This window comes from Haemorhous mexicanus, chromosome 2, assembly GCF_027477595.1.
Source record: "Haemorhous mexicanus isolate bHaeMex1 chromosome 2, bHaeMex1.pri, whole genome shotgun sequence".
Classification (NCBI taxonomy): Eukaryota; Metazoa; Chordata; class Aves; order Passeriformes; family Fringillidae; genus Haemorhous; species Haemorhous mexicanus.
The window spans coordinates 108,098,621-108,123,099 of NC_082342.1; the positions used below are offsets into that span (position 1 = coordinate 108,098,621).

General features: G+C 39.3%; 1 protein-coding gene across 1 annotated transcript in view; it reads left to right on the forward strand.

The window, feature by feature from the left end:
- SMS (spermine synthase) overlaps positions 1-24,479 on the forward strand; it is a 43,240-nt gene that overhangs the window by 15,276 nt on the left and 3,485 nt on the right. The window contains exons 3-10 of the mRNA XM_059839897.1: positions 5,724-5,817; positions 6,571-6,635; positions 8,947-9,122; positions 10,890-11,044; positions 11,983-12,072; positions 13,049-13,163; positions 13,631-13,710; positions 23,807-23,922. Of these exons, the coding sequence (XP_059695880.1) occupies positions 5,724-5,817; positions 6,571-6,635; positions 8,947-9,122; positions 10,890-11,044; positions 11,983-12,072; positions 13,049-13,163; positions 13,631-13,710; positions 23,807-23,922 (891 nt within the window). The remainder of the gene's footprint in view (positions 1-5,723; positions 5,818-6,570; positions 6,636-8,946; positions 9,123-10,889; positions 11,045-11,982; positions 12,073-13,048; positions 13,164-13,630; positions 13,711-23,806; positions 23,923-24,479) is intronic.

A 24,479-nucleotide genomic window follows, 5' to 3' on the forward strand; every position in this document is an offset into this window, starting at 1 on the left:
CTGAGAAACATTCTTATAAAAACCTAGATTTTAAAATATCTGACTCATTTGCTCTTGTTACACTGTCAGCTGAACATGTGCATAGGGGAACTTTCTGTGAATTTTGGGATCTCAGCAGTTTTGTTACCTCTGGTTATACAACAAGCCTGAATACTTTTTTTTTGAAGGTAGCCCTAAACAGTATATTTTTGCTAGTGTAGTTTGTATTTGTTTGATGTAGTTTCAGGTAACTTAAACAAATGAGGTTGTAAACCCATAAAACCCAACAGACTGTACAGTTAAAAAACCTTGCAAAACAAGCACATTTCACAAATTGTAAGAATGAACTGATGAGCATATGGATTTCAACTGACTAAATAATTAAAGCAGAACTTGCTAGTTCTGTTTTAATACCAGCAAGTTTGCCTGTACTTAGTGCCTTAAAATATCATACATTTTAATTAGCATAAAAATATTGCGTGACACAACTAGGTAGAAAGTAGCCAGGGCATGCAGGCTTTTCCTCTTCTTTCCTTGCAAAACAGTGAGTGTACTTCATTTCCAGCAGCAGCTTGTGGTAAAACTTGGAAAAAAGAATTGTAATGTAGGTATGTCATGAGCAGCTCTTGTAAGGATGGCTGGCTACAACTTGTTACAAGTTCCCTAGAAGGAGAGATGGCGTGGGTGCTGTGAGTAAAGGTTTTGTGAGCATGTGCACACAAACATGTTTTTAGCCAGCCAAAGGTGACTGAGCCATTGCAAGACAGATGTGCAGTTGATGTAAAGCTGGGTACTAATCCCTGGGAAAAATATTTGAGATGAGATAGTAATATGTTGCTAAACAATGTCAAACTCCAAAGTTTGCTGAGATAACCCCCATAGCCTGCAGGTGCTGCAGTCTGTGGAATTGTGGGCCCTGCTGTTGACAAAACTGTCTCTGACAAAGCCACCAAGTGAACAGCTCCATGGAGGGCTGCACTGGTGGAATGAATTGGAGCTGATTTGGGGATTAAGACCTGCTTTCCTGTTGTTATTACCTAAGCAACAGATCCCTGTTCTCTTTTGTCCAAAGCTAAGCAAGCAGAAGTCATATGTGGCAACTCTTACCTGGTCCATTTACTTTGTGATTCGCTCTGACAAAAAAACCAATTGAGGGAGGTTCAGCTGAAGATATTTACTAATGGGGTTGTCAACACAAGGCTCTGGAGTTGGGCAGGGAATGGCTCACTTGAGCCACTCAACTTCTTCTCTGAAGTAGTGGGGATGGATGCATTCCTCTCTGCTTTGCCAGCCCCCTTGCCCAAGCACTGCTTGGGGAGCTGTAGCATGTGCCAGAGTGGAGGTCTGTCTCTTGAGTTTTGAATCTCAAGCAGTATTGTTTTTCTGAGCTGTGTGTTTTTAGGTTCTTTTAGAGAGGTTTGTAGGGTCACATTAAGCAGCATGCTTTTATTGAAATGTCACTATCTTGGACTGAGCAGTTAAAAGTTAGGTTTAAAACATGTGACGTTTTTATTTATGTATATGTGACTTTGTACAGTCATACTGCTCATTATATTTCAACAGATTGAGAAGTGTTGTTCCATCTAAGTTAAGGAGAAAAATCAGTGAAGCTAATCTTTAAAAACTGCTATCTTCTGAATTTATACTTTGGTTTAATCTCATTACTGCTTGTGAGCAAGTAGCCTTTTATTATACTGCATAGAACTATGAGAGTTTTTTTTTTCCTTGTAAATCTGTGCTCAGTCTTTTGTCATGTTCCACCTTGAAGTTCTTCAAAAACCCGCAAAACCTGAAACTAGAGTCATGGTTTCTGCAGTAGAAGAGTGTCTTTTAGAAAAGTTTTGACCTCCCCTAGACCACACATCAATTTTTAACTTTGGTGTCTGAATTCTTATTTAGACAAGTATAATCCTACTGCATTTGACTTCACTGTTCACAGCAGTGCAAATTTTACCCAGTTGAATTTGGTTTGTATGTCACAGAGATGCTGATGAATCTGTTAACACTATGAAGGGGGAGGGGAGTATGTTTACTTTTTTCTTTTCTTTGTTAGTCTTGCTAACCACTCTGTATGCTAGACAGCATATTTTAAAGGAGCAGGATGAACATTCCTCAGCTCTTTGTTTCAGGCTAAAATGTTTTGGTTGCCTATAGAGTGACCCAGAATGTAAAAATGGCTGAAGAATAGGAAGCAGTTGGTAGGCATCAGCAAAAGCTACCATGGTAGCTTTTATTGGTTTAATTTTCTTATTCTGTAAAAACAGAACTGGATTAATGATATAATGAAGAAATGTGATTGCCTAGCTCCTTAAGGTCCCTCAAGTACTTTGTAGTTAAGGTGAAGAACTTTAAAAAAGAGTATGTTTTAGTTAAACAGTGTCATGCCATTTTCAAAAATTTTACATTTCCCTAGTATAAGCAAATTTTTATTTCCCCTCTCATTCAGTAGTTTGACAGGTGATGCTTTTAATGGCAAGCTGTTTTTTAAGTACTTGAACTATTCTTTCATAGTGATTCAAAGTTAGTCAGCAGATAAAAGCTTTGATGGGTAAAGAGGATTTTGTAGATACTTGTCTTTCCATCCAGCTTTATTCTGTGGGTGTGATGGTTTGGGAAATCCTTTCTTGGGTACGTGGGATTGTAATGTTGCATTGTACTCTGCAGTGCAAGTAACTTAAGGTAGGATGGTACATTCTGGGTTAGAAGATTTTAGCAGTTACTTTTTGATTTGTGTAGTTAGGAATTATTTGTTGACATCTGATGTTTTCTGATGTTCAGGTGCTAAGAAGCAGTGCTCAGTAGAATTGTGTCTATAGCCTACACCTGTTTGCATACAAGCACAAAAAGCTTGAGCATTGCCTTGGAGGACGTGACAGATATGCAGGTGCAGCAGCAAATGGAGTGTTCTTACCAGAAGTGTGACGGGTGGTTTTTTTTTTTTTTTTTAACAGGTATTGTATTTTTCAGAAAGATGAGACAGAAGACTAATTTTGAAGCAAACTTTATTTTTCCCTTATTGGATTCTAAAATAATATTTCCTGTATATTTATGTATAGAAAATGGAAACTATTTTGATTGTTTTAAGGAACACTCTTCCACATATTAAAAGAGCAGCTGCTAATAAAAACTTGTGTTCATATATGTTCTGCCAAGCAGAAAAATGTAAAGTGACAAAAGCCAGCATAGCCTTTGCTGTCTGCTGACTGAAGCTAGTAACTTTTTGTGAGTTCAGATTTGGCCTACCACTACTGTATTAATACTACTTAATACTAACTGTTCCTTTTTGAGTACACTTGTACTGTTGGCTGTGTGCTTAAATCTTTACAGGCATTTTAGCTTATTTTAGGTGTCTGTTTTCATCTGGATAACTTATAGCCAAGGTATAACCAACCTGGACTTGTATTATTGTTGAGAACTTTGAATTTCATCCAAGTTTTTTTACCATAAACTAGCTGAGAATATCGGCCAGAAACTTGGAACCTCTTGGAACTTGAAATTTAGTCCCATTACACAGCCGGCTGCCTGCCTTTCATCTCTTCCCCCTTGCCCCAGGTGTCAGGACCCTTCTGTTCTGCTAGAGGTGACAATTGAATGGGATGGATGGTCCTGCAGGCTGTTGTCTCTGTATTCTAAGGCTGTCATATCACTTACAAATCTGAAGTTGTGTGGCTGTACTTTCAGAGCAACTCTCTTCTCTGCCTTTATTGCCTCCCACCTCAAAGCAGGGGCAGGAATATCCCCTGCTGAGGCTCTCATGGAGACACAGGGGAAGTGAAGATGTCAGCTGTCGAATCTTATGACAGCTGTGTGATTCTTGTAGGAAATTAATTTAAAAGAGAACTGGAGTCACAGGGCAGTCAATCTATTGCTCATTTGTGCCAGCAGCAACTCCCAGAATATGGAAACAAACTGATAAGAACTTTTTCTAACAGTGAAAATATTTGACACCATGCCAGTTTTCAGGGAATCAGAGCTGTCTTATGAGCTGCATATACATTTTTCTGTCTGTAGTGCTGCAACTCTGAGGGCCTATGGACTTCACTCTCTTCACTGTGAATGGTCATGTCCAAAACCTGCTGGTGTGACCAGTACTTCCATCTTTTAAGTTCTGCTCTTTTGTCCTTCTCTCCTTTAAAAAACCTCAAACCCTCATGTAAACAGAGCCCTGGTAGGCTTTTGTGATTCCTCACCAAAACCCTGTGTCAGAGGACACCTAGTGGGGAAGCTCTGGGATGGAGGGAGGGCTGCTCCCAGGTGATGACAGTCTGTGTGCGCTGGGTGTGCATGTGTGTAGTAAATGGAAATACCTTTTCTTCCTGGGAAAAGGAACTGTCTGCAGAGTCTTGAGGAAAGACTCAGACTGCCCAGACCGTTCCACTGAAGAGAACTGGGTGACAGAAGTAACACATGAGAGCTGCAGATCACTGCTGTTCCAAAGCCAGCAAGGTGTTTTTATTCTTGAATTGCTTCAGTCAGTTTCATAATTTGATTGTTTTACAGTTACCAGAAGTTATCTTCAGATAACACACAATATTCAGGGTTTTATCTCTGACTGCAGCTGAGGGCTGAAGGTCCCAGCACCATGGGGAAGGTGGTGTTCCTATTGAGGCTGACAGTTTGCAAAAGGGACTCTGGAAGAGACAAAAAAGGTGGGAGTGGTGGGGAGATGAAAGGTCATGTAAACTTTGTCATAACAAGTGTTGGTTTGTGTTTTCCTTTGGGGCTGAGAGGGGTGATAAGAGAAGACAGGCAGAAAGAATGGAGCATTCAGAGAATGATACAGCTTTATCTGAGGTTTCTATGTTGTACTAGTGCATTTCTATCCCTGAATACCCTTTCTTTGTTCAGCCATTCCTTTTCTCATCCCCTCTTCTGCTTTTTTTTTTTTGGTGTATGTCTTTCTCCTCCACTTCCTTTGTAGCCTTTCTGTTTCTTTTTGTCTTCTCTCCTCCCTGGAATGTGAAGGATATTGCCTCTGCTACACTGTTTTCTTGTGTCCTTCCCCACTGCCCTTAGTTCTTGTTTTCCTCATTGCAAGTTCTTGGAGATTTGCTATTTGTTTGCCTAATGTACTTAGCATGGTGAGGCCTTGCTCTTTGGTCTTTAAATGTTTCTGTAGTAAATATACAGTAGGAGTTTTGTTGACTTTGCATGTGCATTCATCAATGAGAGTTTGCTGCTGCAATTTCTTTGCCAGTCAAAGCTGTGCGTTGCTCCAGGATGCTTATTGTTTTTCACTGACAGATTTTTATTCAGCTTTAAATGGGATCAGTGTCTCTGAATAGGTACTGTAAAAAAATTAAAACAACCAATCCCACCCACCCTGCCTGCAAAACAAAACAGAGACACACTTCCAGAAGTGAAAAGGAAAATACAGAGGAAGGAAAGTGTCCTGCTGTTTTCTTAAGGCTTGTTTTCAATTAAAAAGCCTAAACCAACACACCTGTTCCAGCAGGCCTGTAGACTAGCAAGCAGTGTTTTCTCATTGTACAATTGTTGTGGCTTAAACACCCAGTTTCACTGCCTTGCTTCCTACTGGTTTTATTAGTTGTGTAGTGATAGGCAAGTTCTCGCAACTTTGTTTGCTCTTTGTCACTTGCAGAGGAAGACTTGAGCTGGCACTGCCAACAGTTACAGATGCTGGGGAAAAATATACTCATTCTGAATTTTAATATAACTTGCTTTAGATTTTCTTTCCATACTCTGATTTTTGATAATAAAATTGACAACACTCTCTGTTGTAGTTTTGCCAATTTGAGAATTCACCCTCATGGACTGGTGTTGGTGGATCTGCAGAGCTACAACAATGACATGAAAGGAAGAGAAGAAGTTGATCAGGTACAAGTGTTGCTTACCTTATTAGGATTACCTAACTGTATGGAGAACCCCTTTTTTTGTCAGGTCTGTCAAAGTCTGTCATGGTAAAAGATTGAAAATATTGAAGTCAGTTCAAACCTGGATGCTCATAAATGAGGAACAGTAGCACCTGTTGAAGTTGTACACACATGTGAATGCATGAATGCACACCCTCCTCTTGCAAGTACTGGGCCTCATGTTCTTTGTAATAGTTGTGAATATACAGCAGCCTTGGTTAGGGCTTGGGTCTCTTCAGCTACCCAGGGCAGTGAGGGAGAGCATGAGATGCTCAGCCTCCAGCCTGGTGTATTGGTGTGAGATTTCTTTGTATTCTCTGTTCTGAGAGATGGGAAGCCTCCATACTCAATCTTTTGCTCCATGGAGAAAAACAATTTCATCTTTCCTGGCATGAAGGCTCTGGACATGGAGTATTGCAGGGGAAGAGGCCACTACTGAAGCAGGAATGGAATTGTGAAGAGTTCTCATGTTCCCTCTTTGGATGTGTTGTCCTGGAGAACAGCTAAATGCAGTGATGACAGCTGCTGAAATGTGCGCATTCTTGCTAGTAACAAGGCTGAGGAGGCCAGCTAGTTACTCATGGGCTTCTAGTGTTACATTTCAAAGCCTTTTCATATCAGGTGCTGCTTTATTGACTTCCAAGTTGGCTAATTTAACAGATATTTTGCATTAAGTGCTGATCTACAAATTCTACCTCTTGTTTGCTATTTTTTGCAGCTTCTAAACAAAGTAGAAGAAAGAATGAAAGAGCTGATTCATGGTAACATAAAAAGGGTAAAACGGTAAGTTTGTACCTCCCTCTGCTTCTGTATGTGGCTTGTCTGCGTAGTTACTAAGAGAATAAGCAAGTTAGGCTTTGCTGTAATGCAGTGAATAGCCTGGAGTATGAAGGGATGGATGGGATTTATTTTTAGTTTCTTGTGAGGGTTGCATGAAATAGAGAAAATGCAACGTGGAAGCAGGAGCAGACTGCTCTGAAAGAGCTGGGCAGCCAAGGGTGGCTGCTGTAGTACTGAGGCAACTCTGAGCACAAGCTGAATGTCAAGGATTGGCAAAAGACTTGGGCAGGTGGGAATAGAGCTGCAGTGCAGCTCTGGCACAGGGACCAGGGATGAGGATTAGAGCTAAAATGGAGCTCAAGCCCACAGAGGAGACTTTGCTCTGACAAGGTTTCCTGCAAGTCTTTCTCACAACTCTGCCTCTGCTGTGCCTCATGGTGCTCGCTGTGGGTATGTGTGATTTAGGGACCTGCCAAGAAGGCAGCTATGTTTTGTAGCAAATTTTTGTAATTAAACTTAAGGATGGAGACTTTGCAAGCTCTTTGTCGGTTTGGATTATTTAAATTCAAGGCTAAAATTTAAGGACTCAAATTACAGCTCATGGCCTGGTGCTGAAATAACTTTCATATTGGACATGGCTTGTTGTTGTCTTTGTGGTGGCTGTCTGGTAGTGACTGACACCTTGAAGCCAGGGAGCCCTTACTCTAGGCATGCACATGGTAGAAAGTGCAGCAGGTGCTTGAAGGAACATAAAAGTGAAAGTGGGTCAAGAAAAGTAAAAAGCAAGTTTGAAATCAACAAGGCTTAGTAAAGCCAAGGAATGAACTACAAAATAGGAAAACATTTAAGCAGTACTATGGCAGAAAGTAGATCTGAAGGTTATTAGAGAGCACAAGAAAATGGTAGTAATTTGAAAAGTGGTATTATACTTGTATAGTGTTAATTTACTCTGTTTTACATACAACTGTAAAACAGAAATACCTTGTTACTTCAACCTGGGAAAGTCTCACAAAAGGTGCGCAGTGTACGAACAGAGATGATCTTGCATTTGTCCTTATGGAGGAGAAGCTTTCTGAGGCAGTTTTGATGCTGAAATGATAAAGGGAGTTTGTTGAATCCCTGTGATAGGAATTTCTTAAAAAACAGGTCAGGACAGTGTCTGCCTGGAGTGGTCTAGATCTTTTGCTTACCTCAGTATGGGGAGATGAACAGTGCATCAGGCATGGGTCTTGTCACATGCTCCTCAATGTCTTTTTTTTTTTTTTCTTGTTTTTGGTTTGTGGGTTTTTTTTGGGGCTTTAATTTGTTTTGCATTTTGCATTGTTTTGTTTAGGTGCCAGCTGCACTCATGCAGCTGCAGTAGTATGGATGTAGGTGAAGTTTCTCAAGCCTTTTTGTTGTAAGGCAGGGTTGCTCTTGCTCCCACCGTGTGCTGCCATCTGGCGGCTCGCTGCGGGTAGGAAGTGTTTCTGAAATGTTGATTGGGAATCACTAGGGAATTTAGAAGAAGCTTGCTGGATCTGATCTTCTGCTACAGTCTCCTGGAAAAAAACGCTTTAATTCTTTGAAGTGCATGTGGGAGATCTGATGAACTCTGTGCCTGCATGTTTTGTTTTGTCTAAATGCAATCTCTTTGGTTGTTTTCTGTCACTTCAAAGATAGTTTGTCTTTACAGGCAAAATGCTGGTTTGAACCAATGTACATCTCTATGGAATTAAAAAAAAAAAAATCCTAAAACCCACAAGCAACATACCCAAAACAATCCTAGCAGATACTTAGACCACTTTTAAAAAGTAATGCAGACTATGGAGTGATATCAAGGATTGTAGTTATGTACTGCAGGCTGACCCAGCTCAGTTTGAAACTCTGTAATAGTTCTTTTTTTGTTTCTCTATGTGTTAAAGTGTATCTCAGTTTAGTGTCAGAATGAGATCCACCTTATCTCAGAGAAATGTCATTCTTAACTGACCTGAAGATGGGAAGAGGTTTTGTCATGGTTTTTTTGCCTGCATTCTGTTTTTGTATTGTATTAATTTCTAGTCATGAGCTGATTCTTCTACAGAGGCTCATTCATTATGTAAATTCCATCTCTTATAATAGAGAGAAATTCACAAGTACATTGTAGAAGTTGTACATAAAGAAGAACCATGTGTACTACTTGTCCCTTAGCAAGTTACATGTATTTAACATATGGCTGGTAGATTTCATATATCTGTTATTTATTATGGTGAATCCACAGTATGTTTAAAGTAGATTTTTTAAAAATAAACTTTCCAAATTTTTTGTAATCTTCTTTCATGTTATTTTTTTTCAGGTTGCCAGCCATTTTGAGAGGAGGTGTTATTGATAGGTACTGGCCCACAGCTGATGGGCGCCTGGTGGAGTATGACATAGATGAAGTTGTTTATGATGAAGATTCACCTTTTCAGAATATTAAAATTCTGCATTCAAAACAGTTTGGGAATATTCTTATTCTCAGTGGGGATGTTAGTAAGTATCATCTCATTTAAGGATCTCTGGTATGAAAATGTCAAAAGTGTTGTTTTCTATCCTGCTATGGCAGTTTTAATAGATGTCTAAGGGTTATGGTTCAGATGCTGGAAACTGTTTGTGCATGTACATATATATCTGTTCCTGTATATTAAGAATGTTAATCAGGCTGAACAATGTAAAATCTATAGAGTTAAAAAAAAAAGGAAATTATTTTTCCAGAGTTAGTATCTTTGCTGCAGAAAGTGGCCTGGGAGAATAGAAGATGGTGTTCTTTAGCGGAGCTTGCTCTACTCCATTCTTTTATATAAGCTGTTCTGTTTGTTGCCAGTCCAACCTTCTGAGACCTTCTCTTTGACAGTAAAACAAGCTACTTTGTCAGTCTTCAAAACACAATGGAGTTTTAAGGAAATATGAAGTGATACCTGCAGTGTGTGTATAATCCTGCTGCTCCCTTGATTCTCTTAAGGGAATTTCCTGCTTGGTGAGGTGTTGGACAGCTGTATCTCGAACCATTTAGCTGCTTTATTGGTGAACAAATAATAGGACTTGAACTCGTAAGTTAATCAAAATAGTGACTCAACCTTTATGTGGGGATTTTTATATGTGGTACTTCGTGCCTGCTCACCTTTGTATATTTGAAAGTGGACTTAGAGAAGATGGACTGTTCTTCATTATAGCTGGAGACTGCTGGAAAATCTAGGCAGTAAAGGACTATGCTTTGTAAAATGTCTTAGTTCTTACGTTGAAAAGGACTGACTCTGGTAAAAGAAGGACGTTGCTGTCCAGGGATGGAATACCTATCTTCACTCTAATGGCAGAGTAATTAAGAAATTGAAATACAGCTTTTTGAAATCATTGGAAGTACCTCTAACAATTCAATTAGCTTTCTGCAACTGTCAAGAGGGCTTCTGTGCAGATGGCAGCTGAAAAGCACTGTTATTGAATTCATTAGCAAGGTATTTTCTAATTCAGATAGAATTGTATTAGAAATCATCAAACTGGATAGTCAATAATTCTAGCCAGTTTTTATCAGAGTTTAATATGGGGATGAGGTTTTGCTTGAACATTATGACAATGTGCCTTGTAGGAAGGGAAGTATGCCATTACTTATTTCCCTTCCATGGGATTTTGAAATAATGCTTTGTCTCATTTTGTTATTGTGCACTCATAAGTGAGGTGGCGATTGCCAGGCAGTGACAGGATATGCCACGATTGGCCCTGGTAGTGTGGATCTTGGCCCTTGTTGCAGCTTGGGAGTGTTACTGCCTGCTTTGAAGCTAATGCTGGCTGCAGGCAAACTGCAGGGCCCTTCAGCACCTGGGTGTTAATGGTCATGTGTATTTCTGTGCAGGGATCCACTGGTGTGCATCTAGGTTGCTCTTTAGCTCAGGTCCACAATGGATTTTCAAAAATTTCCAGATCTATGTCTCGCAGGATGAGTCTGAGATAAAAACCCACTGAAGTGTGAAGTGTGAGCATCAAGTTACAAAGACCGATGGTTTTGCTCTGGTACTTTTTCTCTTGGCACACAGTGCTTCTCAGTGCTGAGGTGGCCTTTGTTGGGCTCATGTGGAGAACTGGAGAAATCCTGTGTGGGATTTTGAGAAGTATCTCATACATTACTTGGGCTGTCTCTGAGTGCCAGGTTGTTTCTGTACATGTTCTTGCTTTGGTCTGTAGGGTGTCACCTCTGGAATAATACCGGTTAATGGAAACAACTGAAGATTTAATATTTATGTCCAATTCTTTCTTGCTTCCATTCAGATCTGGCAGAAAGTGACCTGGCATATACTCAAGCCATAATGGGCAGTGGAAAGGAAGATTACACTGGGAAAGAAGTGCTAATCCTAGGAGGTGGTGATGGAGGTATACTCTATGAGATAGTCAAACTGAAGCCAAAGATGGTTACTATGGTAGAGATATCCTTTGACAAATGCCCAGTCATTCATATCAACCTGAGCTTTCTGCTCATACCTTAGCACTGAGGATAGTTACCTGTCAGGTTACCTGATTTGCATGAAGAGATAGGGTCTAAAGTGAAATCTCTTTTTGTCAGCTTAGAGAGACCCAGTGACTGCATATTTGTGCATCATTATGCAGCACCTGCTTTCAGGTTCCCAATCCATACCATAACTCTCAGTAGCAGTTCACATAAGGCTGGAAAGGAATGCCTTTGTCATCAGACTGATGCTTTCTCTAATAACAGAAGACAGGTATGTCAAATTTGGGCTTACTTCTGCCTTCTTGAGTTTGTCTGTTTTCCTAAAGAAAGAGCTAAAAAAATAGTGCCTAGAAGCAAAAAAACTTAATCAATAGAAATGTCAGGACTTGATGAACTGAATTGATGAATTGACCAACCGTGTTTTAAAAATACCAATATAAATCAAGTTTTCAACATTTTGTAGTTGCTACAGTTTGTAACATAAACCACTGTTAGCCATATGAGATGTTGATCATCCTAGGTTTTGAGATCTATTTGCTGAGATTAAAAATAATTGTTATAAAAATGTAGGTTAAAATCTTTACCTAGTTTAACTTAATGGAGTTTTCAGTACAATGGAGTACAATTCACATTTCAGGCTTTCACAGTAATGATCACCTAAGGTATCAAAAATTCTGGTTAAAATCAAAAAGAAGCACTTTGTGATCCTCTAATTGAATCTGGAGTACAGATCTATGTATGTACCAGTATGTAATCTATGTACCGGTGCATAAGGTTGATTATTGCAGTATATATACCAACAGACACATTTAATTATTTCTTTGTGAATGCCTCTTTGTAAACTTGTTTCTGAAGAGGTAGAAACTCTTACCTCTGTTATTTCTGGAATTTATGATGCCTTGACAAACTTCAAACATTGACCAAATGGTGATTGACGGGTGTAAAAAACACATGCGGAAAACGTGCGGAGATGTCTTAGACAATCTGAAAGGAGACTGCTACCAGGTAATGTTTTGTTCTTCTTTCGTTACAAGTGGTATTTCAAATACACCTAGACCTAATGTGGAAGGACTGCTGTGGCAAAGTTTTGGGGGCAAGTCTTCTGATTTAAGTTTGGGAAGCTTTTTTTCCTTTTGTATGACACTTGCATGTTTTAATAACTGGAGTTTATGTTGGAAGTATTTTAGCTCTCTGTCTTTAGACTTCTGAAATTAATTGCATGTGTAGCTTTTAAGGAATGTGAAATAGGAGAATGTTTGCTATAACTCAGAAATAAAGAAGAGACAGCAGTAAGAATGTTGTGTTTAACATCAGTGCTTAAACTATTAAGAAGAGAGAAGAAATGTGTTTCTTAGTCGTTCTACACTGTTGAAAATAGCTGAACTTGTAATATACATTTAAGAATTATTTTTAATTTGCAGGCAAAATCCCTTAATATTATACTGCTGTTATATTAAAATAAGAACCCCAAGAGATGTCATGCATCCCTGCAGTTGAGTTCTTTGTGCTGCATCTGACAGCACCTAAAAATGAGCCCAGGTGTAATCTGACATGTTTCTGTTTTCATTACTGGCCCTTAGATGTTGTCACAGCTATTAAGTTAGAGGAGCTAGCTAATAAAAACACACAAAAAAACCCCCAGAGAAGTCACATGCTATTCCATGGAAATCAGTGGCCCTTCATACAAATATCTTATTTAACTCACATGTTGGAACTGCTAACTGTTGTCAGCATTTGATTGAAAGAGCAGTGGTCACAGATCTAGGAACTTCAGTCCTGGAATGTTTGTGTTTTCATTTCATAATTCCTACAAAGTTCCTCCTTTGTATATGATGCAAAAAGTTGAAAGTGAAGCTTAAAATTAAATATGTATTTATTTTGTAATTTTTTCCTCCTAATTTCTGTGAATCCACATTTGTTCCTTTTACCTGGTCGTTTTTAGGCTATTTTTAGGACTAGTAACAGTATTTCATTCTTACAGGTTCTAATTGAAGACTGTATTCCTGTACTGAAGAGATATGCCAAAGAAGGAAGAATGTTTGATTATGTAATTAATGATCTGACAGCTGTTCCAATCTCCACATCTCCAGAAGAAGGTAAGTCTTCTAATTTATTTGCTTCTGAGAATTTTCACATTTTGGTCCTTCTGCTGCATAATAGTCTGCAGCATAAATGCTTTTATTTTTTTTAATTTAAAAAGCAGATCTGAGAAAAAAGACAACTGTTTTTTTAAATTTTTTTTTAATATTAGAAAAGACTAGCAAGTGCCTAGCACTCTTTTTAATCTCTCATTCCAGAAAATATAAACTCACATAGCTCTTGAGATGTATTTGAAGTTCAGACTCCAGTAAATTTTCTTCACTGCATAATTTATTGGAAACTTCAGGAAAATTCCTGTGAATAAAAACAATACTCCTGCCATCATTGCCATTGTGTATGGTTTGCATTTTTTTTTTTTAAATCCAGGCTTTATTTTTTTTAAAACTTTGCAAGTCTTGAATATATAATAAGTAAAAAATCCAATCATGTGCTGTTCTGTTTTTCAATCATTGCCCATATGTAGATTCCACCTGGGAATTTCTACGGTTGATTCTTGATCTCTCAATGAAAGTCCTGAAACAAGATGGAAAATACTTCACACAGGTATGATATTTTGATGTAATAAAGTACTGCTTTATGTCTATTGCAATTTGCATATTTTCAGTTAAGAAAAGGTAAAACTAACTAAAAATCTTCTTCAAGCTGGTTTTCTCCCTTTGTTGACCTATCAGGCATTTTTCATGAAAGTTAGGATTTGCTAACTGACTTGTCTTTTTTCATTATTTCAGCTGAATATATAGTGCTTTTGTCTGGATTTCAAAAGCATAATTTTAAGACTCAGCAAGGCACACTGCAGAATATTGCAGCTAAACAATTCTTAGAAAAGAAAAACAGTTGTGCTTCATGAAGAGATACATGGTTTTTAAGCTGATTTCTCTAATTGTAGAGAGTAAACCACAGAAATTTGTCATTCATGAAAGTATAAGAGTTTAATGTAGGTACAGTGGGAGGAGAAAATTGGTACAGTCACCTCATAGGTAATAGAATTGTGGTATAGCTTTCAGCAGATAATACTTCAGGTAATCCTGAATTTGAAATGCCACAAAGTTGTGTGCAATTGTACAAGAATGTGACAGGAGCCAGGGGATGGTTCAGTGAAGTTTCAGTCTCTGAAGTTGTATTTCTTTTGTCATGCTCATAAACTAGTCTTCTGATGTGTGGAGAATCTAGGTACTGTATTTTAGAATAATATCCTTAAGCTCTTAAGTATATAGAAATTGGTTTACTGTAAAATTGTGCAGGTTTATAAAGAAAAGCAAAACTTGTGGGATGAGGTTTCTGGCAATTCTAGTAGGCTGCTCTATTTTAAAATGCTGTGGTTGTATGGGCAACAGAAATTATCTTGTGGTTGAAATATAAGATATGATTAACGTGGTTTTACCACACTTTAAATTTTAATGCATTGCTGTCCTGTTAATTGTGGAAATATTTGGGGCAGATTTTGCTATCAAAAGAACACTAAATGTTTTGGAAACAGTGGAAGTTGTGTTACGGTTGCTGTCCTTGTAGCATACACAGTGATACTAGCTCACCTTGTTGGAGTGTAGGCAAGATATCTGGGAACAGGTTTTGTTGGACTTTGCAGAAGGATTTTTAAAAGAAGGTTGTGCTGAAAGCTGGAATGATGGCTGTGCTGCAGCCAGAGGGCATGGGGGTTGTTATGTGACAGCTGGAACCAGCTGAGGTGCAGACTGGTGCCGCCCCTGCTGCCTGTTTTGTCCTCATGGGAGGAGATAAGTCAGCTCTCCAGCATGTGGTTGCACAGCAAGAAGGAAAGGACAGCAATCCTGAACCAGCCCTGGTGGGCTTTAGCTGCTGTGAAACTATGCAATGTTATATTTAGTGTTCCCAAAGCAACAAGGTGGTACATGGCAGGATAGGAAAGAAACAATATTAAAATTGATGTGGCTTAAAATTGAACTCTAGGGCTAATGGGTAGCCAGTGCAAAGGCTGGAGTATAGAAGCAGTGTTCTCTAGCAATTTAGTCTTTCTGAAGATGTTGAAAAAAGGGCAGTTAATACTAGCTATCAGAGCTTTTGATTCTTCTGTTGATAGACTACTCAGCCCGTTTGATGGTCCTTGTAGCTACTTCCCAGTTGGGCCTGAAAAAACAAAATAGTCCTCTGTAAAAATGGAATAACCCTCTCTATTGGGTTTATATGGCCAGGTTTTGGTAATGAGAAGTGGGAAGGGCTCCCCATGTCCAACAGAGGCAATGCCAGCTAGCTCCAGGATGGACCTGCTCCTGACCAAGGCTGAGCCCATCAGTGACTATGGTAGTGCCTCTGGGATAAGATTTTTGAAAGGCCAAAAGTTGCTGCACAACAGCCAGAGAGAGAAGTGAGACCATGGGAGAGAAACAGCTCTGCAGACTCCAAGGTCGTTGAAGGAGGGGCAGGAGATGCTTCAGGTGCCAGAGCAGAGATTCCCCTGCAGCCCATGATGAACACCATGGTGTGGCAGGCTGTGCTCCTGCAGCCCATGAAGCTCCACAGGGGAGCAGAGATCCACCTGCAGCCCCTGGAGGGCCCCGCGGTGGAGCTTGTGGATACCTCAAGGAGGCTGTGACCCTGTGGGAAGCCCACACTAGACCAGGCTTCCTGGAAGAACCTGAGACCCTGCAGGGGACCCATGCTGGAACAATTAATGAAAAGCTGCAGCCCATGGAAGGACTTGTGTTGGAGGAGCTCATGGAGAACTGTCCCCCATAGAGGGAGACCCCACACTGGAGCAGAGCAGAGTGTGAGGGGGAAGGAGCAGCAGAAGTAACATGGGATGAACTGATCACAATCCCCATTCCCCATCTTCGTCAGTGCAGTGGGGAAGAAGTAGAGAACTTGTGAATAAAGTTCACCCTGGGGAAAAAAGAGAGGTAGGGGAGGGTATTGTTATAATTTGGGTTTATTTCCTATTATCCCACTCTGATTTGATGAGGAAATTGAGTTTATTACCCAAGTTGAGCCTGTTTGCCTGTGACAGTAACTGGTGAGTGCTCTCTCCCCAGCCTTATCTTGGCTCTTGAGCCTTTTGCTGTATTTTCTCTCCTCTGTCCAGCTGAGCAGGAGAATGACAGTTTTTTGTGGGCACCTGGCACCCAGACAGAGTCAACCCTCCACACCCTCAGACAATTCAGTCTGGCCATAGGATGAACAATTACTGGCTGCTTTAAATAAAATTAGCTGTTTATAACTTTAAATTACTTAAATTTAAATTCAATTGAACTAACTGAAGCTGGCTTTTTGGAGGATTGGTTTAACTATAGACAGAAGGTCAAACATGACCGCTACCAACTTTGGCAGCTTAGTTACACATTGGGAACTCATAAATGAATTTGAATGTTCTCTTGTGTTTTGTATTAAATGCCAGTGGTTTTATCTCTGTGGAATTGGGAATTTAAGTTACTTTTGGTCCAGCTATCTACTTCCAGGATGCTTATGTTACATAGCAGGCCTTGCCAAAGAAATCATGTGCCTTTTAAGGCAATTGTATTTTTAAAACACAGGACTATGTGTGCCCCCAGCCTCTTCTTTGTATCTTGGTTCTCTAAAACAAAAAATATTCAATTTCGTCTAGGAAAGGGACTGAGGGAATGTCCACTTACTTGTCAAAGTATCATCTTTGCTATGGTGAGGAAATGTCTCATAGGAAAAATGCAGCGAAAGGATTGTTGTCCTGGTGAGCACTAGCCAGCAATTACAATTGTCTCTTCTGCCTTGGCACTATGTTATATTAACATTGAACATTTCTGTCCTTTGTAGCTTTTAGACTGTCCCCTTGCACCCTGAACAGAATCATGTACATCTAGTTAGGATGTCATTTATTTCAATGCCAAAGAAATGCTTTACCTAAAAGTGGAATTGTGTTCACAGAATGCCATCCTTTCCCATAATGTATTGCTGTCTGTCTCTAAATGCCGCTGCTGGGAAAAATAAAGGGAAATGCTCATCACCTCTTCATTGAGCTCTGCACAAGTTTTAGAAAATGTTCTGATCTGCACGTGAATTGTCAGCAAGCAGGATCTAGTGCTGTCTGACTCCAGATGGATATAATTTATCTGAGATTATGAAAAGAATTATTTCTGGCATGCTGCTCTTAACGCCCCTGGTGTTTCCTTCGGGATTCCTACCGTGGTGATCCTCGAAGCAGTCTCCAAAGGCTGCTGCAGAATGTCCTGTCACCACTAGGTGGAGGCAGGTAACCGGTATTGCCTGGCAGTTTATGAACATATATACAGATTCTGCCTGTGGAAGGTTTTTCAGACTATTTATTTGTATTCCTGGGAGATGTAAGAACTTACGTGGCCAATTTTAAGATTCAGGAGGGATTTCTTCCCTTTTTTTCAGCTCTGAAAAGATATAAAAGGGCAGTTAATGGATGTCATTCTCTGCTGCTTTAAGTTTGTGTCTGAGTGTGTTTGGGGAAAAATGCCTTTATTTTCTCTGTGCAAATACTAATCACAGCTTAGAACAAAAACTTGTATGAGTAGCAGCCGTGCTTTACACACCCTTGCTTTTCCAGCTGCATCATCCATATTGAGTGTTGCAGCGTACGCAGGATCTGCACAGAGAGACATGACCTTTAGGGCCCTTAGCATGCAGAACTTGCAACCTGTCTGTAGGTTTGAGACTTGAAGCTTGTTTGTGAAAACTTACCGTTAAGCATAATCCCACCACTCTGAGGTTCAGTGGTCATATGGTATGCTCTTATTTCCATTCTTCTTCGGAAGCTGGTGCTTTGAAGTGTTTAATGATCTGATATGATATGAGGCCGTGTCTGTGAGGTGCTTGGTGTTATGTTCTCCAAGGAGAGACAGAGGTACAGGCTCGCAGCCATCACAGTGGAGAGAAGTGGGAATTGATAAGGTTGTAAGACCTTGGTGTATCCTGAGGTCCACTTTCATCTCTTCTATACCTTCCTGGCAACTTGTTTTCAGACACTTTGTGTTTTTACAGTGTTGGACTTTCTAATGATTTTTATATGGCCCAAGTGATTCCTTTCAAGTGAGTATATATACTTGTAGATATCAGCATGATATGTGGCTTTTGCTTTTCTGAGCCATCACTCATGTGCATTCACAGTACCACGTGAGGATTGTCCCAAGAGCTGTGAAGCCATGCTCTGTCAGATGCAGAGACTGGTTGTAAGGTTGTCTTTGAGTGTCAGTGGATTATGTGTAGCCAAGAAAATGCCTTCTTCTGTGCTATGTTTTTGTTCTGTTGATCTAATCTTTTGAGGTTGAGAAGGCTATCATTTTCAGCCTGTTTATGTAGTAGAACCTTTAAAAATACCTCTGAACAGGAATTTGTGACTTCCTGGTTGGGGTCACTCAGCCCAGGCAGGATAGAAACTCAGACTGCTCACAGGTTCCAGTAAACAGCCCTGACCCACTGAAGGGATCATGTGTCTCCCACATGAACATGTGGCCCTACACTAAGCTGTCTCTTCCTGGCCACTCTCTTATACAGCCCTCTAAATGTCTAGACAATCATCATGTTGCTCCATAGTTAGACTCCTTTTTTTGGCTGCTGTGTGGGCTTTCTAATTAGCATTTCCATTGAGGGAACAAGATTCTCCAAGACTGAACCATGAAAGGAGGCTGGAAGAATGGCTGTATGTTCCTATGTGAGCCTCTGTGATTTCTTGGTGGTTTTAGAGACTTTAGGGAACAGACATTTTCATTTCCTTATGTTTAGCCCGTGGAGGTACTTACAGTTGAGTTTGCCTCCATTATTTCCTTAGCAGCCCTCCCTGTCCCCCAAAACCTAAGCCTAGCTTTGATGTTAGTGTTTCATGCTCTGTGTCTTACTGCTTATTAGTCACTCTGAAGTGAGGAAGGATAAAATCCAACCATGGCTGTGTCCAATTCTGGCACATCATTATAAAATACAAATAGAAACCCATGCTAAACATAAAAATTAAATTTTGCTGGCATACAGTCACAGACAAAGGTGGCCCATGACAATGACATATGGGGTAAGACATGTAAGAAATGGGCAAATATGGAAAAGAGCCCCTTTCACCTGCTTTCAACTCACTAGTTTACTTTCTGAGGTTGGAGGAAGCATAGTGGCCTAATCCACTGGCTGCATACACTTTGTAGATGGGCAGAGGTAAATGGAACTTACAGGGTTAATTGAAACAATTTTATTTCTTTGCTACTTACTTTAAGGGATGTTTTTTGTCTGTTCAGAACTATATTTGATATTTAAATTTGTTGTGTGCATTGACCTGTAGAAACCTAAAAACTAAACCCATGGAACTACAGAATTTATGCCTTGTGAGAGCCCAGAAGAATGCATACTGGGAGATGGGCATGAGCTGTTGAAGTGAGTGCAAGCACCGAGCAGACTCTGGATGCATAGGCTGTGAAACAATTCAGAGGCCAGCTGTCGTACGGAAGGTCTTAGAGATTAAGATTTGTTAATCTCAAAGTTAAAACTGCCTCGAGTACTTTTGTGTCAGAAAGATGCATTTTAAGGGTAAAAAAAAATCATAATTCTCCTAGTTTTTACCTTCCTAGTTCTTACCAAATTGTTTGTCATGGAACAGAGATTAAGTGAGAGGGGCTGGGGAGATGAGTTTGGTAAAGGCTTTTGTATATATTGAAAAATTGGCTGACCCCTGTGGGGAAAATAAAAGGAAGTGATTTTGCTTTTTGAAAATGTGCAGTTGGTGAGTCAACTGCTTTAAACGTTGTTAAACAGCATTCAGTATTAGCTATTGTTTGAGTTATTTGGTGTCTGTTCAGAACAAACAATGCATTGCTCTACCACATAACTCTTCATTAGACAGTGGGAGTTAAAGGGAACACTGGGCTGCATTCTGGGCTTGGTTCCCTGTGGCATTTTGGTGATACTGGAACATCTAAGTGTGATTGACGTTGTTACTAACACTGTAGCTTGGTCAATAAAGCTGGTCATGTTTTAAAGAAAGGACTGATTTTTTTTTCACTAAGTTTATTGAAATATACCTTAAGTTTCATAGATTTGATTTTTGGAGTGCTTAACTTTGTGTTAAGACAAATAGTTAAAAAAAAAAACTATTCAGAACTATAAAATCCTGTAATGTTTGTCCAGAAGAAATGTTGATAAAAGAGCCAGATGAATTGTCTGTACCTTTAGGCAAGATCTTGATTTGGAGATTGGAGAGTTGTGAGTTTGAAAAGTAAAAATTATTTTTTTCTTGGCATGTTCATTGTTCCTGTAGTTTGTTTTCCATGGTGTCTGCAGTGATTTGTGTCTTGCTGGAGAAGGGAGAAATAATGAAATACTGAAATGACAGTTTGGGAAACTGTATACTCTTCTATCATTGTGTATCCTGTTCAGCTTCCTACGTAATAGTGGTGTGCTCTGTCAATTACCTAGCAGTGTTCCTATTTGTGACTCAAATTACCCACACAGGTTGTTTTTTAGGTTTTTTTTTGCATTCAGTTTGATGTTGAAACAAAATGATATGTTTGGTGAAGGGCAGCTGAACCAAAAAAAACCCACCACAATCCCCTGGATAATAACAGGTTACTAAACAAGTGCTGCCTGCACCAGTCTGTTCATTGTGCTCAGTTTGTGTTAGTCTACTTTTGACAAGTCTCATTTCTTTTCTGATACCCAAATATGAAAATTTCTATATACAGCAAGTCATCTTCCTTTACCAAATAAACAAGTACTTGTTTGCTTGTGCAATATGACCAAAATTATAATCAAACATGTTTTATGTGAGTTCTTTTGAAGGAGTACTTTCCCAAATATGATTCTTAAAAGATTAGAGAGTGATAGAGTGGAGTCATAGGATTTTGTGGTGTGGAAGGGGCCCACAACAATCATCCAAGTCCAACTCCTGGCCCTGTACAGGACAACCCCAAGAATCATATCATGTGCCTGAGACCATTGTCAAGATGCTGTGTTAAGATTTTTTTTTAAGTTGAGGTTTTCTTTTCTACTTGTGAAGACTTGAGCACAGTCCAAAAAAAAAAAATTGAGCAGGATGCAAAACATTCAGAGGAAGATGAGTGGAATTTCACTTCCTCTGGAAATAGAAATGTTTTAAATACACTGTGAAAAAATCCTACCAGTAAAAAGTAGGAAAAATAGTATAAATCCCAGCGTCAGAATGTACATTTTACACTTTGGTTCTAGTTACCATGTGATGTTTTTACATGGAAAAATCAATGTAAATGGAGCTGTTCAGAAATACTGATTTCAAATGTCACCTCTGCTTGTTTTAGCCTCTGCCTGTTGTATGCTTTATAGAGCACAGATAGTACTTGTTCAAATGCATCTTAGTTCCTTGCTTTGTGAAAATTAATTTTCAGTTGCATCTGTGTGCATGTAAGAATTTTAAGGCCATTTAAAAAAATCTGGGTGCACGAAAAATAAGCTGCACAGTAAACCAAAGCCTCTGCTCCTGGATTTAAAAGCTTTGCAGTGTCTTAGCAGAGCAACACAATGTGTGAAACATAGGCAGTCAGACACTGGAAGCATTGAATAAGTCTTTGGTTCCTGGGGTCCTCATTTCAAGTTAGAGGTCCTAAAATACTGAATAAGATGTGAATGTAGGGGAGCTGATTTTTTCATGAGATCTAGTGTTTTCTAATTGATCCATCTGCATTCTTTCACAGTCAGGAGCAGTTATACATGTTGAATGGCAGTAATGCATGGGATACTGCATTCAATGGTCAGTTAAACCCCAAAATTATGTGTACTTGTGTGTACATACAATCACTTCCCAAAGTCATTCAGAGCAGCAGGAAGATCCTGTCATTCTGTGGAGGCTCTTGCTTTAGCCTTCTTTCTAACACAACTTCTGTGCCTTGCATTTCTTGCTGTCATTTTGTGGGGCTTTGGCTCTTGTGCGGAATCTTTAGGAGCTGTGTGTATTCATTAACATAAAATTTTCCTTTTTGTTCCTTTTTATCTTCTTTGGCAAACATTTCTCCACTAGGAGTGGTAAAATGTGTGGGAAAGCTGAGGATTTTTATATATATTGAGAATAGCTCTAGAAAATGCTAGTTAATGCTTCTGTGTCTACCAGTCAGAAATCAGAAGAGGAAAGCAGGGTTTGTTCGAGATCACAGTAAAAGACATTTATACTACATGCTAGTAAACCCAACCACTAGGGGAAGATGGGGACACCCATCTCCTGAAGATCTCATCCTGCCCCCCCCCAGATGGCCAGACTGGCACATACTGTGTGGGCAGGAGAGATTCATAGGCATCGTACAACTTGCTGTTGATGTGCAGTGTTACAGCATGGTTGGTTTATCATGTTTGGGGCCTGTAGGTTGAGCTGAAGATTCCTTAGGAAAGTGGTGGAAGTAGAAGACCACAAGCCAATTCATTTGGCTGTCAGTGTGCCAAGGGCCTTTAACCATATCTCCACCTTGACCACAATCACAGAATATATTTTCTCTGTGCTGTGCCACAGCAGCAGTGCACTTCTTTTTGGTGAGTCTTCATTCAGTGCCTCATACCTGGAAAAAGACAGCCTGAGTGGTTTGTAGACCATGCAGTGGTGACTATTCAACTTCGCTGCATTTCAAATTAGTGTCCAGATAACTTGTATTTGCCACACTCTAAGAACATTGAATTTAAGGTTGTAAAGTGTTTGCTTGTCTACTTGGTTATGTAGTCAAGAAACTTGACAAAGTTGTTTTGATTGAACTTACACAATTGACTTTTCTTGCTTTGGGTAGTTGGTGTTTGTTCAGTCTGGTGTTCTGGTGATCTCACTGTAACCATTAAATCTTAAAATGTGTTATGGATATGGAGAATTCAGACTCCTAATTAGAGCTTTCTCCATATGGGAGCCCCAGGTATATATTGCAGTAACTTCTGCTTATTAATACTTAGCTTGGGACAAGGTAGTGTTTGCAATTAGGAATTGCTTGGGGGAGAGTTGGGTGGGGTTTTTTATTTTAATTTTTTTTGGGGGGGTGGTGTTTGGTGGTTTTGGGGAGGTGGGGTGTTTTTTTCATGGGGTTTGCTTTTTTTTTTTTAATTTCTCACTCAATCCTTGATGTGTTTGTATTCCAAGAATGAAATGTTGTTTCACCCCTAAGATAAAAAAAGTATTGTAGGAAAATCTTCTTTTTCAGAAGCATGACATGTGGAAACTCAAGATAATGTAGCCCGCGACCAGAGAACTTCAGTATAATTTGATGTATTTTGTCATATTGCTTTGTGGAAGAATCTGTTTAAAATTAATAGGCTATAGTTTCTGAAAGTGCATTTAAACACTGTAAGATCTAGGCAACGTTAAATAACTGAGAAAAATCTGGATGTTGTAATACTGTTTACTAATATGTTTAAGTAATTATAAAGAAAATGGTTATGGAGTAGATGTTATAGGTAAACAACACATGGTGGTCTGTTTTAACTGGAAGGCCTCATATAATGGTTGCTTCTTCTAATGAGAATGTAGATAATCCCCTCCATACTTACCCTTTCTTGAAAGGATACAAATTGTTGTTTGCTGTAGGCAGAATGAAGACAAGCTGTTCAGTGTTTGCCTTGTAAATATTAAGAACAGCATGTATCTGCTTCTGAAATATGTGGGAACCTTGCAGTAATGTCAAAATGTATATGTTCATCTGAAATTTTGCTTATTTGCTTGATTGTGACTGGGATTTTTTTTTTTCTTTAGGGAAACTGTATCAATCTGACTGATGCCTTGACTCTGTATGAAGAACAACTTAGCAGGCTTTATTGTCCTGTGGAATTTTCAAAAGAAACTGTGTGTGTTCCTTCCTACATGGAATTGTATCCTTAAAGACTGAAGAAGACTGGAGAGTGTGTATTAATAAATCAAGCAAGCATAGATTGTTTGGAGGTAATGAACTCAAGCAAAAAGGCAGTTCTGATTTAAATACTTAAGGTTTTTTTCATAGTAAATGAACTGTTGCAGTTTTATTTTGAGTATAATTGTAGGAATTGTTTTCTAAAAGTGCTATAAATTCCCAGCTGGTAAAATGATCAGCACCTTTCATGAATTGGCTGTGGTTTTTTTAAATGTTTTTGAGTGGTGTGTGTGATGGAGGATAGACTGTGTGATAAGGGTAATGCTGCCTGGCAGTTCTGACAAGGCTGTATCTTCTTATTTTCTTTTCCTAAAATAAGAAACTAACTTCATACAGATTAGCATGATCCAGATCTTTAGATATTATCTGATAGAGCTGTTCTTGAATATACAGCTCAGACTTTATTTTTAAGGCTGGGGAATGAGGAAGAGTGATTCCCAACAATAATTACTAGTTAGTGTTACTGGAAAAAAAAATATGCCAAGTAAAGGGTTATGCGTATTCTCAGCAACATCCCAT